The sequence below is a fragment of the Gouania willdenowi genome, chromosome 18 (genome assembly GCF_900634775.1).
Source record: "Gouania willdenowi chromosome 18, fGouWil2.1, whole genome shotgun sequence".
In the NCBI taxonomy this organism is placed as follows: domain Eukaryota; kingdom Metazoa; phylum Chordata; class Actinopteri; order Blenniiformes; family Gobiesocidae; genus Gouania; species Gouania willdenowi.
Window position 1 is genome coordinate 9,004,621 of NC_041061.1, and position 11,554 is coordinate 9,016,174.

An 11,554-nucleotide genomic window follows, 5' to 3' on the forward strand; every position below is an offset into this window, starting at 1 on the left:
GAAATAGAGACATATAGACTGTTTAAATGTTGTGGAATAAAAATTATTTGAATATGAAAAGTTCTACAGAGACAAGACTTGTCACTCAGTGGTTTATATCAATGGCATCACAATAGTGGTTTGCATTCTTAGCCAAACTGGGATAAAGAAAATCCAGTTTGTCCCAGGATTAACACTAAACAGGTCTTTAGGTCAACTCTTCTAGAGATGTACATGTGGTGGACACATTAGTGTAAAATGTATCAGCTTGATTAAACACTAATGCTTTTTGTGTTTTAAATAATCTTTAAACTAATTCTTAATGTTGAAATATATATTTAATCCTATCAAAAGCAATATTTTTATTTTTATTTCTTAATTCTTAGTGTTTTGCTGCAAAAACTCAATTTACCTTTAGAACAAAGGTAACAATCACCAAAATAAATGGACCAAAAGACTAATAGCAGACAATTCACTGTGCTAGAAAACCAAAGAGAGAAAATTTTAGAAAACATTTTCCACATTCCACAGGTGGTGATGTCATTTTTTTTTTTTTTTGGTCTGTCTGGAAATCACAGATTATGGAATTTTCCCAACGCTTGTAAATGTCATTGAAATCCGTGAAAATTATAAAGTATACTTTTAATTTGAAACGTCTTCATTGATAAACAATATAACAGGTTGATTTGATCAGATTATTGCAGTGTGTCTGTGCGTGTGGCTCAGACGCCCCTCCCCCTCTCATGTCCCGTCAAAATAAAATTTAAATAAACATTTTGAAACGTAATCACCAAATAAATCCAAAATAAAGGATGCACACACTCGGATTATGTGTAAGCTGTGTACAACATTTCAGGTCCATCAGACACTGTGTCAGGGAGATATGCGCTCCACACGCACACATACATGCATGCATACAGATGTTCCTTGATTTATAGATAAAAAATATAGATATAGGGATTTATGTATAGAAATAGATCCAAATGTTGCATTCAATAGGAAGTGAGTAAAACAAGTAAAACAACAGCCCAAAAAGTTAGTAAATAAAGAGACATTTGACATCTTAACCAGATATTCAGAATATTTACTAACTATATACCTGCGTGTGTGTTTTAATACTAATTTAATAATAGTGACAGACTTACAGCTCTAAGTACCATGTTTGTTTTGTCGATGAGCCAAAATTGTTTCTTTTAATGTGAAAGGTCACCAAGTCCGGCCCCATTTAGTTTTGGGGGTCCAAGTATAGGTATCTTCAGGGTATCTTCCTGTAAATCCTTATATAGTATAATTCTCTTGCTAGTCACTTACTGTGAGTTTGTTCTTGATGCTTATGGAGTGCATGATGGTCCAGCTAGAACAATAGATGGATGTCCTTCTTGAACAGTTTCAACACGTAATCTGCTGGAAAGATAAAACTGCAATCAGAATCTCACAAAATCATGAAAATGTATATTAGGTTTTTGTATAAGAAACTAAATAACAAAATAGCAAATCAGAGTGAATCACCAAAACCACTGACACATTAGGACAACCCTGACCCAGGCTGTGTACAAAATTGCACACTAATGTACTATACACTACACAATCAAGGTGTTTACACTGTCTACTATATACTATTAGTATGATTAGGATGATGACCGTTACCACTGAAGTATACTTCTAGGTTTCCCAAGATGCATTTCAAACCTACAATGACAAAAACCTGAAGCACACTGAAGCTAAATACTGTATCTCCATTGATTAGCCACCTTTGAAAGTTCTGAAAACATTTTAAGTGAGAAAGTTAACAAGTAGAATATCATCATATGATCCTTTGATCCATAAAATTTGCAGAAACACATTTCATGTTGACATTTCTGAGATTTTTGGAGACCCGCTATTGTGCTACTGACAAAACTTCCAGTTAACTTCAAAACAAGAGCCTTATTTGCAAAAGGGTTAAAAAAAAAAAAAAAAAACTAATCGAAGACTAGAAGAGATGCTTTTGTTTTGAAAAGGGTATGTTTTATTTTTAGCTTGAAGCTGGTCCCGGGACGATTTTATGTCCCACTCACAAAGCATCATGGGGCGTTAAGTATGAGTAGTGTGCCCATTGTGTATCCTGATATAATATACATCCAGGTATTTCTCGCATATTCAGTCTTTGCATACCATCATGTGATCCATTACATACTCATTTTGAAATCAGACTTAGTAGGAGTAGCACGTTAGTATGCAATTTCAAACACAGCCCAAGTCTTTAACGTGCATGTTTTGATGCGTGCATAACCAGAGTATCTATTGGAAACCTAGTATGTAGATTTATGATTCAAATGATTATAATAGGCTCTCTGTGATTGTTTCCACTGTATGCCCTCGTTGTCTCCCAAAAGTTTAACAGCCCCTTGTCTGAATAATGTAGTTAAAAAATATATTGATGCAACACCTTATTCAGGCCTTCACTCCCTAACAGATTCTGTCCTCACCCACTTCATGGCCTTTGTTCTCCCTTCACGGATGTTCTCAGAAGAAATAACACACGGACAGTGTTTTTCTTTGGTTTTTTTTTCTGTAAATTGCCGTCATGATGACAGCATATATTTAGAATGTATTGCCATAATACAATATTTTACAACACAGTGTACCTCCCTTTTGTAAAGCATCAGTGACAAACATATTGCAATGTGTCATCGACTAATGTGCAACAAGGGTCTTGTAGGTTCTCATGTCAAACTGCCATGCACATGTAGCCTCAAACAATGATTATAAAATCCCTACTAAGTGCATAATGCATCACTTTGTCAGATTGTTTTTAATGGCTCATGCACTCAGGTGAAAGGAAGAAAACATTGTCACGGACATTACCTATAGTCACAGAATGCTTTCGTGCTTGTTTAACAGCAATGACGTGGAATGTCTTTTGATCTGTGGGTGAACATTCATTATATAAGTCAAAGACTTGTTTGGTTAGGCCTTTTATTGTGTGAAGGGTGTGTAGTAAGAGTGATACTGGATTTGTTGTCACCACCACAAAGAGCTTTGAATGAGTCAACAGCGTTCGTGTTACAGGTGGAGGCCACATTTGGATGCTTTTACTGTCCAAACCTGTACTTCCAAGGACAGAAGGCTGAATAAATCAGTAACTGTTTGCATTCTAATGTGACAAGAACACGCTTTATTCATTACTCATGCTTAACTAATGCCATACATAAAGGCTCATTTTGACGGGCTATTGTTTGGTCTTCCTTTGAGCAATAGCATGCTGAGGCAGTGGTTTGTTTTGTATGCATAACACTGATGTTTTTTAATCAAAAGGAGAAAGATTTCGGCTACTTTTTCCTTTTTTTTTTCACCACTTATTGATAGAAAATATATTACAAATAAAATACTCTGATACTTCTAAAGGTAAAGGTAAATCACTCCATTTGGATACAAATTCTAATGGGGAACAATAATCAAGTTATATAAGTAAGTATAACCATTTTTATAGATCATATTCTGTATCAAGAGAACTGAGAGAGAGCAAACCTCCGCCAAGCATCAAATATCGTTTTTGCCAGATTATGGCAGTTATCTGGAATTTCTATCCCCAATAACACCGATACAGTAGGTCCAAATGTATGGATGCCCACATTTTTTGAGGAAAAGAAAATCACAATTAAATGCACTATCTGAATTTGATCTGGATGAAATTAGGTGGGTTAATTGAGGAACCAACCCAACGTAAAGGAGTCAAATTTTATAAAGATCAAGCAATTAGGAACATCGATATGAATTCTTGAAATTTCTCCAATGTTGAGAGATCGTAAAATTTTCTATTTTTAAAGAATCAATATATTGATCCGGATCCCTTCCAGAATTTAAAAAAAATCTTCCATTGTGTAAGCCCCATTTTTTGTTCAAATTTTGTCAAAATCTGTTACGTACGTATATACTTTTGAAATAATCCTCCTAACAGCCAAACAAGCAAGCAAACACAGGTGAAAATATTACCTTCTTGGCAGAGGGATAAAAGATAAAATATTTCTATATTGTACAGATTTTCCTTAAATGTGTGGTGGAATATTTGGTTACTGGACGACCTACTCCACCACTGAGCCATGTTTGCCCCAAATTTAGATTTAACATTTAGATTTAATATTGACATTAGACTTTTAGATGGAAAATAAAGCACAAATATTGATGTAAATCTGGTAAAAAGTTATTTAAATGTGGTTTATTGCTAAATGTTGCAAAAAGTTGCTGTTTATTAGCGTCGATTTAATAACAATCGACGCCCCATGTATCTATCAACGAACTTTGTGCGCCATCTACTGTGAGAATCCAGAATATATTAAAACTGAGCTGTTCTTCCCACAGTGGTTTATCCAAGCTTTTCCTTGTGTCTAATAATAAGCGGAACCGGAAGAGGAAAACAGTGGGATTAGTGTGTTTACAGCTCGTTGCATCCCTGCAACATCTCTCCATCAACCTGCAGCTTTTAACTCATTTTCAATTTGCATTTTCTAATTACATGTTTTGATATATAAATATAATTATCTCTGGTTTATTGAGAAGGTTTGTTGTTGTTAATGCTGGATGTGACTGAGTTTTATCTGCGGTCACTCGCCATCTGTGGAAATGGGACAGGGGAACAGATGGCGCACACAAGCCGGTGTGCCGAGCTGCTGCTGAGGCTGAGTCCAGCACCACCACCACCACCACCACCACCGACCATCACCATCAATCTGTGACAGCGGGGTTGTTTCCAGACTCTACCATGTCACAGTGATCGGGTTAAAACTGGAGGAAAGTAGACGGTGTGCGCCACTGATCGGATTGATGAGCGACAGTGACCACCAGCTTCAACTTAATCCCTTTAAGCGTCCGTCAGTGAGTGTCCGTCAACAATGGTGGACAACCGCTACGCCACCGCGCTGGTGATCGCCTGTGTGCTGAGCATCCTGGCCACCGTCTATCTGTCGGTGTCGGTGGGGACCCAGCACTGGTACCAGTACAGCAGTCCCACCGTGCGCGGAGAGGCCAACGTGTCTGAGCTGCGATCCCTCTACGAGGAGTTCATGGACGGAGAGTTTGACGAGAAAACCTACAGCGACACCCTGTTCCGCCTCAACGGGACCGTGGGCCTTTGGTGGCGGTGTGTCAGCGTCCCTGTCAACGCTCAGTGGTCCAAGGAGCCAGGTCAGTGCGCTCCCTCACCATCATCATCATCATCATCATCATCATCATCATCATCAAGTAGGGGTGTAACCATCATAACTGTCAAGTTTTGGATTTGAAAATATGGGACATTTTCTGGTGGCCGCTACGAGCCGTCCCACCACCCCAACCAAGCTCAAAAATCTCTTATATTTTAAGACAGGTGTACAAGAAATCTAAAATACCCACTTGTCAACCACTTACTAAATACTATTAGGTGATTAGAATCTGGTAGGTCTATCTTTGTTGACTGGGGCTGGGCGATATTGACCAAAACTCATGTCTCAATAATTTTTCTCAAAATGGCGATATACTGTAAGATGTAAATCTCGATATTATTATTTCAAATGAAGTCTGACCAAAAACACAAATTCTTGGTTAAATTTGCTGATGCAAAATGCCACATAGGCACATTTATTAACAAACAGCTGCCCAATATGTGTCACTTTTGGCTTTTTCATCTGTAAGGGACAGCACGTGTGAGTGAGTTCTGTAGTGTGGCTTGTCATGGAGGAGGGTCTGTGTTAGGAAGCACTCAGCAATCCATCTAACTGAGCTTTACATGCTGTTCTGAGAAGCAGTGAAAGCAGCGACTCCTAAAACAAGTAATATATACAAATTTATATATATATATATATGCAACATTATAGTTTTCTATATCGCCAAAATAGAAAACTTATATTATCTTGAATCTCGATATATCTCCCAGCCCAAATTCCTACATTATAATACAAATATACATAGCCTCTATCATTGATTGCTTATTTTATCTTCATTGCACTATTTTTCGGGTATATTTTGGGTTTTCTGTGTGTTGCCTTCTGTTGTCTTTTTTTAAATTGTACTTTATCTGATCTGAGCTGTAATGACAGGAAATTTCCCCACTGCGGGATCAATAAAGCTACTCTATCTCTTAATGACAGCCTTTATGACACCTTATTCATGCTAATGACAGGTTTCATGTCATACTAATGACAGCGTAATGTCAGCCTTTATGTTTAAAACTTCAAGGGTTACCAAACAAAAATAGCAGTGGGACGATACATTAAATTCACCATAACGATACCAGAGGTGAAAATAACAGATGTTAAGTTACTGTAATTTAGTTACTTTTATGGGTACTAGGGCTTGGCGATATGGACCAAAGCTCATATCTTGATATTTTCTCTACAAAATAGCGATATACGATATAAATCTATAATCTATAAATTGATCTCCTGACATGTTTCGACCGTTAACTGCCAGTCTTCTTCAGAGGCGTCTGCTGATCAAAGGACACATGAAAGCGATCAAATGAAACCTTAACATATTAGATGAAGATATGATCAAAGTGTGTTTGTCAACATTTAACTTCTCTATATAAAGCATCCACCTTTTTTTGCGATTATGAACACAACTTCCTGTTTGGTAGAAGAGGCAGCAGTTTACGAGTGGACAATCAATAATGATGGCAAGTAGTGGATTTGCAACATTTTGCAAATATACAAACGACCCTTGATGACATCATCTAGTGTTTCCAAAAGCATTATTTTGGGATGATCTGTAACAATCCAATTGTGTGGCCTAAATTCAAGGTCTATGAGATTTGCTTACATGGTGGTTTTGATTCTTTGAAAAACACAGAAAAACCTGCAGCAGGTAAGGCACAAGTCAAAATCAAGGCCCGGGGGCCAAATCCGGCCCTTTAGAGCATCCAATTCAACCCGCAGGAGAAAGTAAAAATGACAGAAAACATGAATTATTGTGTAAATTACCAAAAGATCCAGTTGTAGATAGAGATAAGGTACCTTTCACATACCAATACTCGGTAACTGTAAATCTGAACCGCTACTCAACGGTAGCAATTTTTGGTACTTTTATGTGGTAATAAATGGTAAATAATAAAATCTCAAAATGTTCCAATTAACCATATTTATTTCTTATAATGTGTGCAATGTTGTGTTCAGATACTGCGTGGGAAATCGCCCACTCTTCCACTCCCTCACAGTCACAAGAATGCGTTTAGGCATCGAAACACGGTATCGTTTGATTTTACGAGAATCGGTACCTAAAAATGTACTGAATTTGGTACCCATCCCTAGTTATAAAGTTATGTCAAATTCAGCAACAACACATTATTTTTAGGGCCTTGCATTTTTCCTTTGTTTATATCACGTGAATGTAGTCATTTTGTATTACAAATTGTGGAAAGAACCCTCACTTTTTCCACAAATCTTGCAATTTCTCACAAACAATTCCTCTAAATTACCCAAAAATCTATAACAATTTTTCATCTAAAATCTACAGCCCACTTGAGGTCAAACTGATGCATATTTGGCCCCTGAACTACCTGAGGTAGGGTATGAGTTGCTAAACATCTTTGACTTCTTTTAGGTTCAAAGATAATGCGGGAGTGTCGGAGTTTCTCTCTGCTTGAGCAGTTCACGCCAAAGTACAAAGAGCCAGGAAACCATAACAGTGGGGAGGACATGGTGCGCACATGTAAGCTTATCTAGTATTTACTGTATATAAAGGAACAGAATACATGGACATGTGCTTAAAAATGACTTCTGTGGCTCAATGTGTAGATCTGTGGAGGTGCCAGTTTCTTCTCCCACTGGTCTCTCTGGGTCTGGTGGTGTTGGCAGGTCTGATCGGGTTCTGTGCCTGTCTCTGCCGGAGTCTGTCCCCAACTCTGGGGATAGGAGTGCTTCATCTGCTAGCCGGTAAGACCCGCTCTAACCCCATCACTTAGTACTCATGTCCATTTCCCCAACTCCCTCTCGTCATACCCATATACAGTAGAATAATTGGTATTCCTTCAGAGGAAATGCTAACCAGCACATGTGTGGCCAACGTGTGACTGAATAATGGTCTGTATAAATCACAGTTCTGTATATATCCTAGCTATTTTAACATCAGCATTACTAGCTAAACTAGAATTAGCAAAAAAAAAAGTCCAAAAGAATTACTCACCTGGTCTCCTTAACACAAAATAAGTAGATGCTCCAGGTTGCCATGATTGCGGGTAACAGAATTATCTTCCTGAAATGGAAATATTTTTATAATTATTATTATTTTTAAAGATTTGAAAAAATAAAATAAAAATCAAGTAGATATTGCAATATGACACTGAATATTATACGTTTACATGCAGTTTTCCACCGTAAACGGGTAGGCAAAGACACAGAAAACATGGGCAAAATGTGACGTAATATGACAAACTTCACTTCCTAAAATGGAAATAGCTACTGTATATGACACGGACCACACGCTCACCGACAGATTTTGTAACAATATAACGCATTTCCACACAATTTTCCACCTTAAAGGCAAGGCAAGGCTAATTTATTTGTATAGCGCATTTCATACACAAGGCAACTCAATGTGCTTAACATGATCAAAAAGTGCAAAAGAAAACATTCAACAGCTTTACAATGGATAAGAACATTAAAATCAGCAGCAAAAACATTTTAAATCAGCATTAAAAACAGGTGGCGATGGTGGGTTAAACAGGTGGGCAAAGAGACTAAAATGGCAATTCATGAGCAAAATGTGACATGACTTCACTTCCTGAAATATAAATAGCTATATGACACGGACAAAACGCTCACTGACAGATTTTGTGACAACACAATGCATTTACACGCAATTTTCCAGTGTGGAAACGGGTGGAATAATGTGTAGCAGCTTTAGCAAATGTCAAATCTCAATCTAAATCTTGCATGATTTCAGTGTGTGCATATGGGGCAAAAACAGCAGAGAAATATGAAATTGATAACAATAGTTAGCTGACGTATTAAGCATGTTTGACATCATTTTGGGAAGTCTAAAGCCAGTAATGAATTAGGGATTAGGGAAAAACTGACAGATTACTTAATAATTTAATGACGTTAAGTAATCTTTAAAATCAATTGTTTACATAATAGAGAAGGCCTATTAATATCAAACATTTTGACAAACTGATGTACAAAAGAAATGATAATTACTCCAGCGAGCAGCTGCAGGAACATTTTTTACACGAGTAAATGTAAAATAATTCTTCCAGCAAGTTCATTTTGTCTTCTTTTTTAAAATAATATGTTAAGGTTTATTTATATTTATTTATTTATTTTTACTTTTGTCAGGAAATTCATGAAGAATCAAAGCATCTACTGATCGCATAAGGACACATGAAAGCGATCAGTAGATGTTTTGATACATTCCTTATGAAAGAACTCGTAGGGGATACATCAAAGCAATCTGTCAAGAGATCAAAGTACATTTCCTGGAAAAAGTTCCCTGAATAAATTAAACAACATAATATTAAAAAAAATAAATAAATCGTCCCAAACTTTCAAATTGAAACCAAAATGAAGATGACTGAATGGCAAAGGCTGAACGAGCATTTTCTCCTTGTTTTCCTGCAGGTCTTTGCACTTTAGCCACGGTGTGCTGCTACCTGGCAGGTATGGACCTGCTCCACAGGGTCTCCATGCTCCCTGACAGGGTGGACGGGTCCCTGGGCTGGTCCCTCTACCTGGCTCTCATTTCCTCTCCCCTGCACATGATGGCCGCCGCTCTCCTGGTGTGGGCGGCTCGCAGCCACAGTCAGAACTATTACCGCATGACGGCATACCGCGTTGCATAGACTGAGGCTCAAACTCTGGATCTATGATTGCTGTTTGAATCTATACTGATGCCAAGATAAGGTTTTCTAGTGATCTCAGAGGAGTGCGATGTGGGTTAATCTGCCACATTTCACTCTCAGATGGATTAAAGGGCCCATAGTCTGAAGCAATGACCCTCTCTGCTGCATTAAAAGATCTCCTTAGGGCCCGTGAACATGGATTAAAAAGGTCAACCAGTGAGACGTTTATAGTCAAGCATATGTTCAGTTTAGAGCAACTTTAAACAATGCAAGGAAGTATGACACCAAGAGATTAGAAAATAAACAGAAACTTTTTGCAACATTTAGCAACAAAAAACATTTAAAAAAAACTATGTGAATTTTTTTTTATGTTATTTTTGACTAAATTTACAGCAATACTTGTGAAATTTATAAATTTGCATTTTAGCTAAGAATTCAGTTGCACCCGTGACATTTAGATACAACATTTAACATTTTGATTTCAATTTAGATTTAACATTTATATTTAACATTTAAATTCAACATTTAGATTTAACATTTAGCATTTACATTTATATTTAACATTCAGCATTTAGATTTAAATTCAACATTTAGATTTAACATTTAGCATTTAGATTTATATTTGACATTTAGATTTAACATTAATGATTTAGCTTTAACATTTAGCAATTAGATTTAAATTTAACATTTAGATTTAAGATTTAGATTTAGCATTTAGATTTATATTTGACATTTAGATTTAACATTTATCAATTAGATTTAAATTTAACATTTATTATTATTAACCAATGGGTTCCGTATATTTTAACCTTAAACTTCTAAAATTCTACAATTGAGAAAATTGAGAAAAATAAACTCCTTAATTCCAATAAAAACCACGAAAGCGTATTGCGTTCACTTTTCCCTGTTTTGCATTCAAAACAGCGAAAAACAATTTGCATGAAAAACAGAAAAAAATATTCATGAAACAGAAGGAATAAAGAAATTAGTCCAAAAAAATAGCCCCCCACCCCAAAAAAAAAAAAAAAAAAAAAAAAATCAGAGATTTTAGTTGCAGGCCCAAATATTCGACGGATATAGAAAAAACTCCAAATAAAAATGGCGTCATAACCTACTATCCTTGCTAATCCCAGTGCTGGATTGGCACAGACTAAAAAGAATAATTATATAAAGAAATAAAACTGTATTTAATACAATAAAATTGTTGAAGCTGAACAGCACTTCTAAGGTATTTTTTGTCTCATAATTTTCCAAAATAAGAGCTTTTAAAAATAATAAAATAAAAATAATTTTAATATCATCCATATTGTGGCTCTATTGACTTCTATATTATAGTTGCAAATGTTCTACACCTCAGTTAAGTGTAAATTTAGATTTATAAACACACATACACTCTAAATACGTATTTTAAAAACTAAAAACTCAACGAAACTCACCAGTTTGCCCGTTAACGTCGTTAAGCTAAAGGAACAGGTGCACGCTGTACCACGTGATGTAAATAAAGTTTGTGAGCTTGCGCCCTCTGCTGGTTGACATTTTTAGTCTCATTACAGTCACGTTATTTCTCTGTTGAACCTAAAATAAAGCTGTTCTTGTGCACTTTCCCAAAGGAAGCTTTGGCGATATTTTGTTTAAAAGCTTCGTCCATGTTTTAGAAAAACTTTGAACCATCTGGTAGACTTTAAATCGTTTTATTTCCCTTTCTTAAATGTTGTTTTTTCAAAACTTTACATAACGTCTATTTTTCAATTTAATCATTATTGACTTTATTGATCTTTTTCTAAT

At 36.2% G+C, this 11,554-nt stretch overlaps 1 protein-coding gene and 1 long non-coding RNA gene across 2 annotated transcripts; one reads left to right on the forward strand and one right to left on the reverse strand.

Moving 5' to 3' along the window:
• Positions 1-1,290: 1,290 nt before the first annotated feature.
• On the reverse strand, positions 1,291-11,249 carry LOC114480756 (uncharacterized). Its single transcript, XR_003676167.1, has 3 exons — positions 11,206-11,249; positions 8,116-8,184; positions 1,291-1,383 (listed from the first exon to the last, which is right to left on the reverse strand). It is a non-coding gene; the product is annotated as an uncharacterized LOC114480756 (long non-coding RNA).
• LOC114480755 (claudin domain-containing protein 1-like) lies at positions 4,370-10,306 on the forward strand. The gene is made up of 4 exons (XM_028475177.1): positions 4,370-5,142; positions 7,534-7,641; positions 7,728-7,865; positions 9,549-10,306. The coding sequence occupies exons 1-4, from the start codon at positions 4,851-4,853 to the stop codon at positions 9,767-9,769; spliced, it is 759 nt and encodes a 252-aa protein (XP_028330978.1). The 5' UTR covers positions 4,370-4,850; the 3' UTR covers positions 9,770-10,306.
• Positions 11,250-11,554: the final 305 nt, after the last annotated feature.

Coding starts and splice junctions, on each gene's coding strand:
- LOC114480755 (XM_028475177.1), top strand. CDS start 4,851: ATGGTGGACAACCGCTACGCCACCGCGCTGGTGATCGCCTGTGTGCTG. Junction 5,143..7,533: donor TCAGTGGTCCAAGGAGCCAG/GTCAGTGCGCTC, acceptor GACTTCTTTTAG/GTTCAAAGATAATGCGGGAG. Junction 7,642..7,727: donor GGAGGACATGGTGCGCACAT/GTAAGCTTATCT, acceptor CTCAATGTGTAG/ATCTGTGGAGGTGCCAGTTT.